General features: G+C 40.7%; 1 protein-coding gene across 1 annotated transcript; it reads left to right on the plus strand.

The window, feature by feature from the left end:
• The first annotated feature begins 283 nt into the window (after nt 1-283).
• On the plus strand, nt 284-16,450 carry ABCG5 (ATP binding cassette subfamily G member 5). Its single transcript, XM_066178503.1, has 13 exons — nt 284-405; nt 1,020-1,141; nt 1,594-1,730; nt 1,945-2,043; nt 3,004-3,136; nt 4,491-4,630; nt 5,892-6,021; nt 8,586-8,799; nt 9,065-9,270; nt 10,084-10,222; nt 13,172-13,357; nt 14,996-15,108; nt 16,234-16,450. The coding sequence occupies exons 1-13, from the start codon at nt 284-286 to the stop codon at nt 16,428-16,430; spliced, it is 1,938 nt and encodes a 645-aa protein (XP_066034600.1). The 3' UTR covers nt 16,431-16,450.
• Nucleotides 16,451-16,790: the final 340 nt, after the last annotated feature.

Raw genomic sequence — 16,790 nt, forward strand, 5'->3', positions numbered from 1 at the left:
CTCCTCTGGGACGCTAATAGCTCAGGCTAAAGGTACATCAGATAGCGGCTTCAGCTTAATCACTGATCAGTTGTCCTCTGGAAAAAGAAAGAACAGGGAGCCCTTCTGTTTTCTTTGAGGTGGCAAGTGCCGGGGGCAGCGACCTGCTCTGACCCGGGGCAGCGGGAGCTGCCCCTGCGTGCGGCCGGGGGAGGCATGGTGGTGGTGGCGGCCGCGGCAGTGCCAGGCACCCGGCCAGCAGCGTGAGGGACGCAGGGAGGCTGCGGAGCCCCGGCACCCGAGGATGTCGGGCACAGCGTCTCCCACCCTGGAGAAGAGCGGCAGCATCGGGCACGCAGGCGAGGGGAAGGCCGTGGGGCAGCTCCCCCACAGCATCAGCGTCCAGGGTGTCTCCTACACCATCAGGTAGGGCTGGGAGGGCGGCGTGGAGGGTCCCTGCCCCGGCGCCAGGGGCTGCGGGAGCGGGGCTGGCACCGCGGGCTGGGGGTTTGGCCGCAGCCCAGCACGGCGGCAGCGGTGGCCTCGGGCCCCCTCATGGCGCCGGGCCCTCCGCCCCAGGACAGAGCCCTCCGGAGCCCCACCGCATCTCCTGCACGCCTCGCTGGAGGACGTGCTTGAGAGGAGATTCCCAAACGTTGTGCCCTTTCCCACTGCCTTTCTTGCGGCTGCCACAGGGATAACACGAGGCCCCAAGGAAAGGGACAGGTGGATTGATGGCTGGCAAACATCACGAGCAAATAAAGCCACAGTTCACATTTGCCCTTTTGGTTGTAGACTGAAAGCCTCTTAGCGGTCATTGTGGAAAATGTGCTCAGACCTCATTTTATCTTCCAGATAATGCCAAAGTTACAAGCTTTAGGAGGGGAAAGGGTAAGGGGGAAAATACTTGTATTTTTCCATATTTTTAAATCCTTGCAGCTCCCATCCCACATACAAGTAGCTATGAACCATTGACTTGCTTTATGCAAAATGTTTACATATTCTCTGTCTAATTTTTTTATTGATGTTTGTTTTCCAAGAGAGCGTGTTGGCCCGTGGTGGAACTTTTCTTTATATTGTAAAAAATGGACCCGACAAATACTTAAGGATGTTTCATTTCACATAGAAAGTGGCCAGATTATGGGGATTTTAGGAAATTCTGGTAAGTTGTTCCAGTAAATTAAAAGAAATAAGACCACAGTTAATACTGGTGACTTCCACAGCGACATGAATGTGACTGAGGTCTGTGTTTTAAATAATGAAATTGTGGCTGATTTTAACTTCTGCTTTGTAAAACTGGTGCTTGGTTTTCAGAGTTCAGTCTTCTGTCATCTAACTAACAATTACAACTTCAGTAACAGACAAGGTTACTTCAAAACTCAAATGTTTCACTGCAAAGTGTGATTTTTTTAATGGATTAAATGCTAATTTGCATTCTGGTTTTCCCATTTACTTTCCCTTAATTAGCTGCATTTTCAGAGCCTATTATTTTAAAGTTATTGAGAAAAAAATATCCAACTTTGTACTTTTCATATGGGTCCATCCAAGTCAGGCTGCCACTCTTGGAATCATAAAATTTTTCTCAGCAAATGATTAATTTCTTTTGTTTGAAAGGATCTGGGAAAACAACACTTCTGGATGCAATATCAGGAAGACTGGCACATAAAGACAACTTCTTTGGTGAAGTGTACGTGAATGGACATCAGCTGAAGAGGGAACAGTTCAGAGATTGCTTCTCTTATGTGCCACAGGTTGATGTCTACATTTATTTTTTGTGTACTGTGCTTCCTTTTATGTAAAAAAAGTTGGTAGTGTAATGGAGTAGTGTCATGTGAATATCATTTTACTAGTAAATTTGGGACAAATAAATTCATAAGCTGTAAGAATTATTAAGCTTGCATAAAGTGGGACAAAATTTTAATTACTGCAGGACTGACTGCTTCTTCCTCTTCACTTTTTTTTCAGAGTGACACTTTGTTAAGCTTTCTCACCATCCAGGAGTCTTTGACCTACACAGCTTTGCTAACTCTTAAGAAATGCTCCAACAACTCCATCAAAAAGAAGGTCTGTGTTTTGCAGTCTTCCATCAGAAAGTCATACAGGATGTCATGTAATGTTTTCACCAGCAGCACTTTCCATCCATGGCTGTGTTTATGAGGTTTTGTAATCCTCATGCTACAAATGGGGAGAGATCCTCCTGCTGAGGAGTAGGACACAAGCTCTCTGGTGGTCCCACCTCTTCGCGGGGCTTGTGCTGGTGCCCCAGGGCATTGCCATTGTGCTGGGACAAAGCCCTCTAGCCTGAAGCTGAAGCAGTTACTACTGCAGGACTTGCTGGTCTTGGTATTGAGGTCAGCTCCCCTTCCCCAGAGGGGGACCCTCAGTTCACTGGGGTCTTTAGGGCCATGTGTGCTGGCAGGTCGCATGGACTGAGATTCTGACGCCACTCTGTCTCCTGTAGGACATCTCTCACTAACCACAACAGCTCAAAGAAGCACTGGTCTACTAAGCTTCCTACAATCTACTTTCTTGATAAAATTGGTGTGTTTCAGATTTATTTAAAGGGCTCCTTTTGGATTCTATTGAAAGTAAAATTGGATATTCCTGACCAAAGGGTCTTGCTTTCTTCTCTCTTCCCCAGTCTTCCACTCAGTACTTTACACTTTCCCAGAATTGATGTGCCTTCCTGCTCCCTGATTTTGGAAGCCAGAGCAGCACATTATGCTCCATACCTTAACTTCTAGTCCAATCTTTGAACTCTTATCTCTTAATGTCAAGTGAAGCTAAAATTCACTCATTTCAAAACACATCAAAATAATTTTTTAAAAAAAATAATTTAAATAATGTATTAAAAATAATCAAATAGAAATTAGGCCAGATACCATCCAACTAGAATGGATGCAAACAGGATATTGGTAAAGCTATAACTTAAAATTATGTCCTTTTTTCACTGTTTTTTGCCATTGCACACAGGTGTCTGAGTTGGACTGTATTTAGTCTTTTGAAATTGTAATTATTTTTCAGGTGGATGCAGTTATGGCTGAGCTGAGTCTCAGCCACATTGCTGACAAAATAATTGGAAGCCGGAATGTTGTAGGAATTTCTGGAGGTGAGAGGCGCCGGGTATCAGTTGCAGCCCAGCTTTTACAAGATCCCAGTAAGTACCACTGCATGGGTTTTCAAAATAAAACAAGGCTGAGTCACTTTGTGCTCCTACCACAAGCCTCTGTAAACCCCTTTAAAATAAAAAAGCATTTGCATTCTTTAATTCAGCAGAAGCCAGTCCGGTGATGTCAGAAAAGAGTAAGCAGTAACTGAGGTCTGCCATTGATCCGTTAGTTGATCTTGGAAAGCAGACAATTTAAAAATCTTAGGAACTGAGCATAGGTTTAGACTTGGATTTATCAATTTTAAGTCTTTCTGGGTTCACTCTTCCCAAATATTGGTTGTGGCACATTAATTTATCATTTTTGAGTACATTAGAGCCATACATGCGCAAGCGCTGAGCCTTGTTGGTGGAGGCTTGATCTATGATACTTGATCTGTGTATGTGTGAGTGCCATGTATATTCCAGAGCCAAAAAAAAAATCCAACGAAAGGAAATCAAAGCTGAGTAACTATGGAACGATTATCCATGGGAAAAATTTTGTCAGTTTTGAGAAAGTTTCTTGAAGGTGCCAGGATCTCACAGAGTGAATGTACATATTTATTGGATGCTGGAGTCCTTGCAGCCATGTACATGTGCTACAACTGCATATTATGCAGGAAGGAGATTAAATAGCATAGTGAGGTACATCCCTGCTACTGGTGACTCCTGGGGTGTAGCTGCTGCTCAGGACCTCACTAACCTCTATAGTAAACACTATAGTAATTCTGTGTAGATAAACCTATAGTGAAAACTCTGCTCCCCTCTTACCCTGATCAAGGTTGGACTGCCCTTTTCTGTGATATATCTCATCTCTATAAAAAGAATGGATTCAATTACAAGTTTTTCCCTTTCACGTGCAAAAAAATAGCGAAGAAAAGGCAGTAACAGCTGCTTCAATCTATGGAATTGCATCTGCTGTATTTTAACAATTCTTGCTTTGTTCATAACAAATTCTGTGTGTATGTATACATTTAATTCAGAATTTATAACTCCTGCCTTATTTTGTCACTTACCTTTACAGTTTTGTACATGCTGAAATTTATCATTATTGTTCTTAGAAGCAGAAGTATGCATCAAAACTATTTTGGTAATTTTCAGATTTCACATGAATTTAGAAAAAAAAGTATTATGCTCTGAAGTATTTTTAATGTCCTTATTTCTAGTCATTGAAACTGAACCACTGAAAGTAACTAAAACTGAAAGATCACGTAATGGCAATACCTGTGCATACCCTGTTTTATGTGTTGAACTTCACCTGTAAAGCCATTTCTATGTTATTTGTCAAATTGGCTTTAATGGCAGAAGCTATGCCATTTGCTCCTCATTTACCTGACTTTTAAAGCTATTCCTTATCATTTGACAGAGGTCATGCTACTTGATGAACCAACGACAGGGCTGGACTGCCTGACTGCAAACCAGCTTGTCTTGCTTCTCTCCGAGCTGGCACACAGAGACAGGATTGTGATTCTTACAATCCATCAGCCTCGCTCAGAACTTTTCAAGGTAGATGTTACCTACTCACTATTGACTTTTCCACCAGACCTTTCAGTACTTAGGTTTTTTTCAGGATGGAAGTATAAGATCCAGTGTAGCTGCCTCTTTTCCTTTCCTTTGCATGATTAGAGGCTTCTCTTGAACTTTGCAACACTGGCCTCATGCCAGTCACAGAGCACTTTGGGACACACATTGCCTTGTGAAGATAGTATGGACTCTGACTGTGTGCCTAACACTTGTGTTACGTAACTACCCAAATCAAAACCAGTGGGAGGGGCCATGACAAGGCATGGGGGTACACCTTGGTCATGTGGTGGGGCAGTCCTGCCTTGCTTGCAGGGCTTGTGCTGGGGAGAGCTTTTCCCCCTTCCCATTGCTGTTTCTCACCTTGCTCTCATCCACCACCTGCCACATGAGTGCAAAACTCCTCTTCCCTGGCTGACTGAATGGAGTGTAAGGGATTGTGGAGCCAGAGGGGAGCAACAGTGCTTTTCTGGGCTGAAAGCACCCTGGTGTCTTGAGAACATGGGTTGATCATGGCTGGTGGGAACCTTGGCCTGACGAATGTTCACCTGAAGAGCAGTGCTGTTAGAGTCCTTGAGCACTTCAGGATAATCTTGCCAGCAGTTTGGAGGGTTTTACAGACTGGGGCTATTAAGCACCAAAGGAGGTCAGTCAGTAAGTGAAGGTGCATTCGAAGTGAAGTTAGAAAGCCACATTTCTTTTTGTGGATTACCTCTGTATGCTGTTGTCATTGACAGTTTTGAGAACCACTAGAGCTTAAAGATGTGTCATTTTGCATAACCACCAATGAGAGGAGTGAAAGAAAGAACAAACCTCTTTTGGAAGAAATATAGTAAGGAAGTTTGAATGTGTCAAAACTATTTTTCCCATCAAAGCATTTCTACTACCAAGACAGTAGCTGTGCTCAAGAATGAATGCACTCGTGATCTGATCCTTGTGGTGACCAGTGACAGGACCTGAGGGAATGGCCTGAAGTGTGACAGGGGAGGTTTAAGCTGGCTCTTCAAGAAAGATTTTTCACACAGAGGGTGGTTGGCAACAGGTTCTCCAGGGAAGTGGCCACAACACCAAGTCTGACAGAGTTCAAGAAGCTCTTGGACAATGCTGTCAGGCTCATGGTGTGATTCTTGGGATGTCTTATGCAGGGCCAGGAGTTGGACTTGATGATCCTGATGGATTCCTTCCAAGTCAGCATGTTCTGTGATTCTTAGTACATACTGCTAACATATTAATTTTCCCCCAACAGTTATTTGATAAAATAGCCATCATGAGCTTTGGAGAAATGGTTTTCTGTGGGAACCCTATGGAAATGATCACATTTTTCAGTGACTGTGGCTATTCTTGTCCTGAACAATCAAATCCTTTTGACTTCTATGGTAAGTTGGTCTAAGTTGTTTTGGTAAAACAATTTGTTTTCATCCCCAAGTTAAAGTTTTTCCAGAGCTAGAAATGTATTCAAATTCTGCTCCAGCATTTTAAATTATTTTCAGCTCAGAGAGAGGGCTGGCCCCATGTCATTCCTAATGACTCCATAAAATAGCCATATTTGCAGTAAAGGAGTAAGCTATCACTAAAAAGAAGAATCTCAGCATCATGAAACCTGTGGATTCCTGAGGGCATTTCCCTATGGCTGTGCTCTGGATGTTGGAAAATCAATTTGATTCCAAAACTGTGGAGAATCCCATGCTCTTACGGACTCTGTGATGCCAAGCAAGTGAAAAGAGCTGTTGCATGGAGGGAAGGATGTAGAATAAATATGGGATGACTCGAGGCATCGATTTCCAGGAACTCTGAGTTTGAGGTTTCTGAAAGTTTGAGGAGTTACTAATAACCAGGGTGAACTACTGGAACAGAATGGATGCTTCAGGAGATGATGATAGCAAGCTGTTGGCATAAGCTGGAGAGTATTGTTTTACCAATTCAGGATGAAAGAAAAAGGGTCAGCAGGAGACTTTGGAAAGGAGGCTTGTTTTTGCTGCAGGACATCCATGTCCCTGATCCATACAGGCACAGGTTTGAAGAGAACGTGTATGTGTTTGTATGTGTACAGATATGCAGCCCATGTATACAACTCTATTTAAATCCAACAGTTTAATTCCTGGCAATACTAGCTGAGCACTAACCAGGGAATTTGACCAATCCAAAAAGCTGCATTGAGAGCAGGCAGTGTTTTCCTATTGTCTACATGGCATTCTAAACTCAGTTAGAAGAGAGGATGGTTGTTGACATGAATCTGGAATGGGATAAAGCTGAAAATACTGGTATGACAGTGAGGATAATTTTGCCTTCATGAATTTGAATAGTCTTGAAAAGCATAGATGATTTGAGATTTAGACCCACTTTTAAAAAAGCTCGATAAAGAGAGTACTGCATTCTTCAAATGTCAACCTTTGAATGTGACAAGAAAGGGAAAAAATACAGATTAGAGCAAAGAATCATCAGAATATTTAGTCTTTCGAAAATTGGTAGTTTATATTTTTTGTGTGATTTGATGTGAATGAAGGGACAGATTCTGATATCATTTACACCAGCAGCAGAGGAAAATGGATCCTATGTATTGAGTGTGGATTATATTGTTAAATTGTCACATGTTTATAAAAAGTACTAATGCATGGTGGTCTTTAGCTAGTTGTTCTAGTTAGTCTAGCTGGTCTACTTAGTAGTCAGTGTTACAGTTCTTTTAAAGCACACCCAGTTGCCATTTATTTCCCACGTGACTTCCAGCAAGTCACACTGGCCAAGCTTTAAAAAGTTTTTCTTTGTTTTGGATGTTCATGTTTGTAAAAGTGAAGGCTTCATTCTGGATATGTTTACCATTAAAGACAATTCTGATGAATTCCAGCTTCTAGAACACCAGGGAACTATTCATATACCTAATTCAGGTTTTGAGGACAAATTAAGGATCTTGCACAAGGCCTTCTTCTGTTGAATTTGTATTTTGAAGTTGAACAGAGCATTGCAAAACTGAAATCTAAGGATGAGAGAAACCTTAGGAATAAATAACTGATGAAGACATCTTACCAGATGTAGAAGAGTAATATAAACTTGGGTAAGAACAAATATTGCTGAGAACAACAATCCAGTTTTCAAAACCTTGGCTAATTCATTGCCATTAGGGAAAAGGGATATTTCTAAGGGGCTTTAGCACTATTACTGAATCTGTATGGCTGTAAAAATGGAACACACAAATTTCCCATCTGCCAGCAAAAGAATTACTGGTGTCAGGAGTATGTTTAGGTGCACGTATGAGAAAGGACCATTAACTCTGTGAAGTAGTTACCTTCCCTGAGCTCCACAACAGTGAGTAATATTTCCTTCAGCTTGGGCTGAGCCTGCTAGGAGAATTTGGCCAGCTGAACATCCCCTGACTTCACATTAAAATAGAAGTATATCTGCAAAGGTGGTAGGTAAAACCCAGTGCAGCAATGCATTAACAGCTCAAGTAGAGAAGAGCAGTGTCTCTACAGTGTGAGTTCACACTAACCAAAAAATAAAGCTCCATAGTTATGGAGGAGCAGGCAGAGGACAAGGGGGAGCCGTGAAGCCGTGTCTGAGCATTTGCCTGAAAACCTGAGAAATACATGACCAGATAAGTCATCTCTTCATCATCTTAAAAGTTTGTCCTCTGGTGCTTTGTCTTGCTCTCTACGGCCCTGTGTTGTGCAAGAAGAATGCTAAAGGTCTTACCAGCTCAGTGCTCAGGCCTTGCATTTCCAGATCAAGGACCTCAACTGCAGGGTCCTACACAGATTTCTTGTGGCTGCACAGTTAATTCATTCATGCTGCATCTAATGGAAAGGAGAAAGAAGCCTTGAACACTTTCAACGACCTTTTTATCTTTGCACATTTTAGAATGGAGAGAAGAAGTTAGTTGCAAGGGGGAAAAAGATATGAAGGGAAAGTGATGTGTATAGAGAGTAAAAACTTTGTCATTTTACAGTGGATCTGACATCTGTGGACACCCGAAGCAAGGAACACGAACTCAAAACCTACAGTAGGGTTCAGGAATTTGTATCAGCCTATAGAAACTCAGAGATCTTTAGCAAAGTACTGGCAGCCATTGAAAAAACCAAGTGTATGAAGGAGCTGCCACCCATACCACTCAAAAACAAAGACTCACCCAGTGGCTTTTACCAAATATTGATTCTTTTACGGTAAGACATCCCCCCCCCCCCCCCCCCCCCCCCATTTTTAAAGCAATATTTTTTCCTCTCCACTAATCTTTCAGGTTTCCCCTCCATGTATAAATGTACTTCCTTGGTTATTTGACCTCCCACTGTTCTCATCCCTTGTCTCTTTTAATATATTAGCTTTTTGTGGACACGATGTGTCTAAGATTTGTTCAAAGCTTAATACCCTACCAAGATGTGTTCAGTGGTAGCTAACAAGTCTTTTGCTGTTGTTTTGTTTCACTATCAGGAGAGCAACAAGAAACTTCTCCAGAGATAAGATAGGCATCATCATGCGTCTCCTCCAGAATCTGTTATTTGGCTTGTTCATAGCCTTTTTCCTCCTTAGACTAAGGAATGACCTGGCCCATGGAGCCCTGCAGGACCGCGTGGGGCTTATCTACCAGTGCGTGAGTGCCCCCCCCTACACAGGGATGCTCAATGCTCTGGCCCTGTGTGAGTTTCTGTCCTGTCTTACATGCAGCAGTGGGTGTTGCCGCCAATCTCTCTTAAATAAGAAAAAGTATTTATTGAAGGTAGTAATTTAAAGGATCTTCACTGTTCTAGGAAATGTCAGAGTTGATACAGAAGCACAGAATTCAGTGGAATTTAAGGGAATATGCCCTGATCCCTGCCTTTCTTTTTTACAGCTGATCTGTCTATGAAGGCTTTATTCTAAACTGTGCGAAAGATATGCCTGTGTGTAGCATTTTACAGGCAAGACAAAGTCTAGGACTAGTTGATGTCTAAGTGAGCTCAAAACCAGACACGTGGAAAGGATGGAAATACAAAACAGCTTTGACAGCAATTAAGCAAAATTTGATTTATCAGTATTACATGATGATTACATTTTTTTAAAGGATTTTTCTCTTACAGGTGCCATACTGAAAGCAACAATAGTTTCTCTTTGTAGTCCTAAAAACTGTTCTGCTCATGTAGGGAACATACATTGCTGTCATCAGCATGAAATCAGAGCACTTCAATAAATTAGCCAGTGACAGAGGTTTTCTCATGTCTTTAATTTGTATATGCAAAAAGAGAAGGCTGTCCTGCATGCTGATAAGTTAGGCCTCTTTCATTAAGCCTACCAATGCCTGCAATCTGCAGGGAGCATGCTTTGCTTTTATGGGGGGGGGAAGTGATCAGAGTGGTTTAGGCAGAATGTTTGTGATGTATTCTCAAAGTTGTCTCTGTGCTTAAGATCATTTCTGCTAACAAGTTTTACTCTCTCTGTTTAATGGTAATTTATTTCTTCTATATTTAATTCAGTCCCACCTCTACGTGCTATCAGTGATCAAGAAAGTAAAGATGGCTTGTATAAGAAATGGCAAATGCTTGTAGCTTATATAGTCCATTTCCTGCCCTTCAGTGTCATCAGTGTGGCCATTTTCAGCACCTTCATCTACTGGTAAGCATTTGGACCATCTCTTGGTTTGTCATTCTCTTTTTGTTACCAGTGTCAGTTAACATGTCAGCAAAAGGCCTCCTGGCATGGCTTCCTGCTGTTGTCTCTCAAAATGATTACGATTTATGATTAGAAAGCATAAGGAAAGATGACACAAATGTAGCCCTTCTCTTTCAGGCAGAGCTGAAAACACTTCCCCAGTAAGTAAATTACCAGTTCTCTACGTAACTTGGAAAGTTTTGATGGAACTGGGACAGTTATCATCCTTGTGTCATATTGAAAGCAGGAAGTGTCATTTTACATTGCATTTAGAAAGACAGGAAATTTAAAAAAAAACAAAACAAAACAAACCCAAAGTGAGGAAGTCACCTGTAGGTACATGACAGTAACAAAACTTTTATTTCCTGGGACATTGAGGTTTACCTGCAGCATATGAAAGTGATGAAATCGGGATCCTTTTCTTACACCGTCCAGAGAAAAGGGCAAATTTCTGTCCTTCAGCCTTTCCTAATGTAGAGAGATGTCTAGAGCACCAAAGTTAATTTTAGTTTTCCTGGGACAGTTGCAATCAGTTGGCAGTCCATAGTAAAAATGTGTAGAAGCAATGAGCAGGCTTGGTTTGTGTCGTGGATGCATGGTGTCTGATGAGCTGCTTAAAAATGGTAAGTGGATACACCCTCATAAAAGAGCTGAAGTGCAGAAGCCATTCTGCTGTAGCAGTGCATGTCAGTGCTCTTACTTTCCAGTGAGATGAATGGAAAATGGCTTAAGTAGAGCTACACAAAATTGCTTGGACTTCTGAATCAGAATTTCTGCACAGAGAATTTTGTAGTAGCATTTTACCCCCATCTGGAAAAACTAAGGAAAAAAGGATGACTATTCTTCCTTCTGGTCTATAGTAGGCAATGAGGGGAAGTGCTCAGCATTTACCTAATTTTTTCCCTTTGAAATCTCAATGTGAAGAGAAGATCCCTGAGAGGAAGATTTCTGCTCTTCCAGGTGTGAGTACTTGCATGCATGGGCAGGTTTTTTTGTAGTTTGGTGTTGATATGAAAAGTAGCCACCTTTGTCCCCTTAGCTACCTGGGCTTTTACTTCTGCAAGGTGTCAGTGCTGCCTGCTTCAGGCAGGGCTCCCTGAGAAGCCTTATTTTCACAGACAGAAATTACTCTTCCTGCCACTAAGTGCTGTGCTGACCTTCTGTATGTGACTGGTGCTGAGAAAACAGCCATTTGGAAAGCAGCTTTCCAGGCTCGATGACACTTTCAGCTCCTTAACAAACAGGGAATGCACATGGGCACAGACTTTGTGCCTGGGCTTTGCTTGGCTCAAATGCAATCAACAATAAGTAGTGAGGCTCCAGTTAATGGATAATATTTACAGATATTATCTTTCCAATATTGCGGTTGTTTGGAAGCCATCGGGGATGTGTCGGAGTGATTTCACAATGCTCTTAGACCTCTCAGGGCAAGCAGCTTCTGGGTGAAATTTTGGCAGTTGTTATGCAGGAGCGAACTTTCCTGGATGGACTTTTTGAGAGGCTTTGACAGCCTCTGGCATGTGTTCTTACAAGCCATTTCTCATTGAGTTTGTGTTCGTGGGGTCAGGCAGACCCAAACTCTGACCTGATCAGACACAAGGCAGGTCTGGCCAAGCTCAAAGAGAGCCGCTTTTGCAATCAATTAAATGTCCTATCTGTGCAGATTTTCCTAGCTGAAGATACCTCTGTGAAATCTTCTGACAGTTCACATCACGTTGTTATTCTATTGCTGTAATATTCTCTCTTTGGGATTTTTTTTTCTTTTTTAAGGCTTTCTTCTGTTCTATTCATACCCCGGATTTACTAGCCTGTATCTCCATATCTCTGTGTAAAGTATTAGAGCAGCTCAGAGGTGATAATTTTCTGCCAGGACTTTGGAAGGCTGTTTCTTCTGCACCAATCTGTACTTAGAAGTTGTTAAATACCTGCTGGCTTGCTGAGTGTTTAATACTGGAAGAGTCAGTGTTCATCCATCTATTTATAAATTATTCTGATGTTACAAAAAACGCCACAGGAAAGCCTGTGAGAACTTTGATATTTCTGTTTTAAGACCATATTCGAATGTGGTGATTTAAAAAAAAAAAGACATAGGGTCTTGCACTGAGCAACAACAACAAAAGAAGAAAATTCAATGTCGAATTGCTGCTTGTTAGCTAAGCTAAGCATGCAGTGTGCGCCAATTTTGGTATGAGGTATTTTGGAAAAAGAGTAACGTGTCACAATGTAATAAAGGGTTTTGTCATCTGTCACATACACTATAAGGCTGAATTAAGTTTGTCAAGCAATTGCTGGCTTTTCTTAACTTTTTAATCTTGAGTACAGATTGAGAGGACTCTTTCCCTTGGGTTAGCTAGAGGAAAACTGGGAACAGCATGTTGCATTAAAGAATGCAGGAGTATGGGGGAAATTGCATTGGTATGAATTACATGGGTGGTGAATTCAATTAGTTTTTAATTTAATTGATTATATCCATACTTATGTTTGCTTGCACGTTATCAGAAGTGCAAAATCCCATCTGTTAATTACCTGCATAAAGATGTTCTTCAAATATGTGATTTGTGTGAATGACTCCCACTGCAAAGACTCTACAAGAAGCAGCAGGTTAGTTTAAGGAATTGAAAAGCCGTGGTGATTGTCTTGAAACAGCCTGGGTTTCTACAAGAATTACATCTTAGCATAACCCTCTTCAATGTAGATGGAGAAAACCTCATGTATCTGCACTTACATCATGATAGTAAGTGGATGTCCTTTGTGTTAAGACTCCTAACAATATACTAAGGACTAAGGCATAAACTCTTCACTTAATGAGCTATAACTGCAAAAATCCCAGATAGAAACAAAAGTCAAAGCTGCTTTCCAAGTTTATTACCCAAACATTTTTTTTTAACTGTTCTTCTGCTCGTCTTTGTCCAGGACTACAGGATTGTATCCTGATGCTTCCAGATTTGGAATTTTCTTTGCTGTTGTCCTAGCATCTCACATGATTGGTGAACTACTAACGCTTGTTATGCTTGGCATGGTTCAGGACCCAAATATAGTCCAAAGTGTCGTGGTGCTACTTAATTCAGCTGGTGTGATAGTGGGAACAGGACTAGTAAGGTAGGAAAAAAATCTTACTTTGTTAGTGTTGCTGTTAAAATAATCCAACTGTGGAAGAAGTTGTATTGCAGAAATCCAGTAATGCACAGGTAGCAGTGGAAAAGCAAGAGCAGCTGTGCTCTTCAGTGGCAGAACTCCCTAATCTTGTTGGGCCTTGTACTAAACACAAAAACAGACACTATCTTCAGATATCAACAAAGATACTGAAGATTTCCCCCTGTTTTTGTAAGTACATTGAAAATAAAACTGAACAATTAATATCTATCAGCTCATCTGAATTCATTTACTGATGCTGACATCATGATGTGAAATGCTATCCTCATTAAAGGCACCTATCAAAAATCCCTGTTCCTACATCTTTTAGTAACTGCTGGAATTTATCAGACATAAAACACTGGTAATGCTGGTTTAAAAAAGTGGTTGCTCTCTACTATTTTACTAGGATTATTATCCAGTTTAGCCAGTAAACTTTTCAGTCACTTTTTCTACCCATACAGACTGAAATCTATAAAAGTTATTAAGTAGTGTATTAAATATGTGGGAAATTTGTGATCCACTTCCTCTGTTACTGTGCAAATAAATGGTTTTGTGTTTTAATTGCATGAAGTTTGAACAGTTTTCCCCTTGTGTTTGTCAATACTGAAATCACTGGGTTTTTTGAGGGACGTACCAGAATAAATGTGTAATTGTTAACAAAAGCAGTTTTCCTAAGATGTTAAGCAAGTAGGATACGCTTACCTGAGACCCTCTCAATGGAAATGAAGTAAGCCTGACAAAAAATGGGGTTGTCCTCAAGAAAATCATGTAAATCTTCCTGAAGTTGATGATGCTTTGTCTCTTTAAAGTAGATCTCAGCTCATACTTTTGATATAAAGCTAGTGTAATGTCTAATTATTTGGTCCCTGCCTTATTTCAGGAACATGTGTTTATAGTGACATTTATTCCTGATACCGTAGTCTAATGCCTTAATGATAACTAAAAAGCATTAGAGTGGTTTCTAACCTTATTTTACAGCACAGACATTGCTCATTAATATTATGAATCCTTTTTATTAATCTTCATAAGCAATGAAGGACATTAAAAATAGCATTGAGGCTGAGGTTGCTGGGGTTTTTTCCTGTTAATCCTTTTGTTGTTGCTGAATCTTGAGTCTTGAAGTATTTTAGATGTTGAAATTGCCCAGTCTTGTTGAATGTTTCTTCTCGTTATTTTTGCATCATTTTTGTTTTGTTATTATTGCAGCAATGAATTGCTATTCAGTCTTTCTTGGTTTTGATGATGGAGGGAGGGGTGGTGGTTTCTTACTTGAAAGCAACACATTTTGGCAAGTAAGGGTCTTTATATTGGGTCTTGTCATTTTCAGTTTATCACTGCCATGTGAATAGCAAACAACCATAGAATTCTTTGTGACTGTCCATAAACAAGTCAGGGCTGAATGTTGTGACAGTGTACCAAAGTCGGGGACAGCCTTCATGGTTGTCTCATCATTTAGCCCTAAAATTGGACTTCATGTTTGAAAACCCTACAGGTAGAGACAAGAGCTGTTTCTGTCACAAGTTACAAACGAGGAGAGCTTGTTTTAATTTGGGGGCTCTTAGTAGGTAGCAAAAGCCAGCTGAACTTCTCTGTTTCTTTAAGGACCATTGAAGAAATGCCAACACCTTTCAAACTACTCAGTTTTCTGACGTTTCAAAAATACAGTAGCGAAGTCCTTGTAGTCAATGAATTTTATGGCTTAAATTTTACATGTGGTAAGTGTTAAAAAAAAGTCCATTATAAATAATTTTAATGAGATGTTGATGCTTCTATGTTCATGTATCCTGATAAAATAAAGGTAACTTTTGAGTTGGTAAAATGAACTTAATAAAAACTATAATGCCACATCAGCAAGCTAGAGCAGAATTTGGTTCTTTTGTTCCAGCCATTTTTCATTCTTCCACTCCTTCCATCTCTTTCTTTTTCACCTGTTCTTTTATCCCGTCTTTGGAGGAATTTTGGAAGCTAAGTTTATTACAGGCTGGAATTTTTTTTTTGAGCAATGTTACACAAATAGAGCATCAAGAGAATTGCACAATCTAAGATCAAACACCAGTGGAGGGAGTATTGAGAGGTAGCAAACAGCTGACCAGGTATCTTCTCTATTACTGGAGGCTTCTGTTCAAATGTGTTTTCATGGTATTTATTGAGCAGCTTGGGTCTGTCAGGCTGTGCTTTGCTGGTTGTGAGCAAGATAACCTGCAAAACAAGAGAATCAATCAGGGTGGCAGGGTTAGTAGCTAATATACATTAAGTGGGGTAAAACTTACAGCTTTGGACCTACCCTGAGATATACAGTGTGTAGCAGCCAGGTGTCTGTGCTCCTCTCCAAAGATATATATTTTTTATCTAATAATGTCTCCTACACCTCTTTATTACAAGATCAACAACTGTTAGAAAATGAATCCATGACTCTATCAGTACAATAAACACCTAATTTTTAATGTGTCCTTCAGACAGTCACCATTTCTTGCATTTTGGAACCCTTAACACATATGAACACTGTAAGTCTACCACATGGAGCAACTTGCTTCTTGATGCCACTTGAGATAATGTATCTGAAAAGCCACAGATCTTTGTTTGGCATGAACAAAAGAGGGATCTCCTAGTGACCCTTTGTTCTTCCCTTCAAAAAGTATGGATTGTTTCATGGATTAACCACAGAAACATAGGGCTTGTCTGGTTTTATTCCACAGTGATGAGAAATACTGCTGTGGGTATGGTTCTTCATGGACGTGATGTCAGGGAGAGGTGTATTCAAGGCATGAGCTACAGACTGGAGTCTGAGTTTTAATTTCACTGGTTGCCCTACTAAAGAAATTGTTTGTTCCGTTTGACAGGTGGAGTCAACAGTTCCACTGCAGGTAACACTGCGTGTGTTTTCTCGCAAGGCATCCGGTTCATTGAACAGAACTATCCCAGGGCACTGTCCCGGTTCACAGCTGATTTCCTCGTACTCTATGCTTTTATACCAGTACTTGCCATTATTGCAGTTCTGAGCTTCATATTAAGAGAGAGAATTACTGACAGAAAATGAAAAAGCAGCAATTCAACAGTCTCTAATACTACGCTTGTATTTATATTATGGTCTAAGGCTTATATGGTTGGATTTTAGATAGAATTTAAGTGATTAGACATATAAAAACACTTTCATCTTCTCATGTTTGCTTTCATCTTGAAAACCAATGTTCTCTTAAGAGTGTGAATGAGTTCTGATACTGGTATTCCCCACCCCCCTCCTCTGGCTGATTTCCAGATCAGCCATAATCAAGAGTATTTCATGTTTTAAAGGGCTTTCTGATTTAATTTAGTCAGCTATTGCTGACAATTTTTAACAACGTAGCAAGGGTGCTGTAATTTTTTTCCCCACTATTTTGTTTTTTAACCACTACCAATA

The sequence above is a fragment of the Chamaea fasciata genome, unplaced genomic scaffold (genome assembly GCF_029207755.1).
Source record: "Chamaea fasciata isolate MVZ Bird 193981 ecotype frontalis unplaced genomic scaffold, bChaFas1.0.hap1 SCAF_3, whole genome shotgun sequence".
Taxonomy (NCBI): domain Eukaryota; kingdom Metazoa; phylum Chordata; class Aves; order Passeriformes; family Sylviidae; genus Chamaea; species Chamaea fasciata.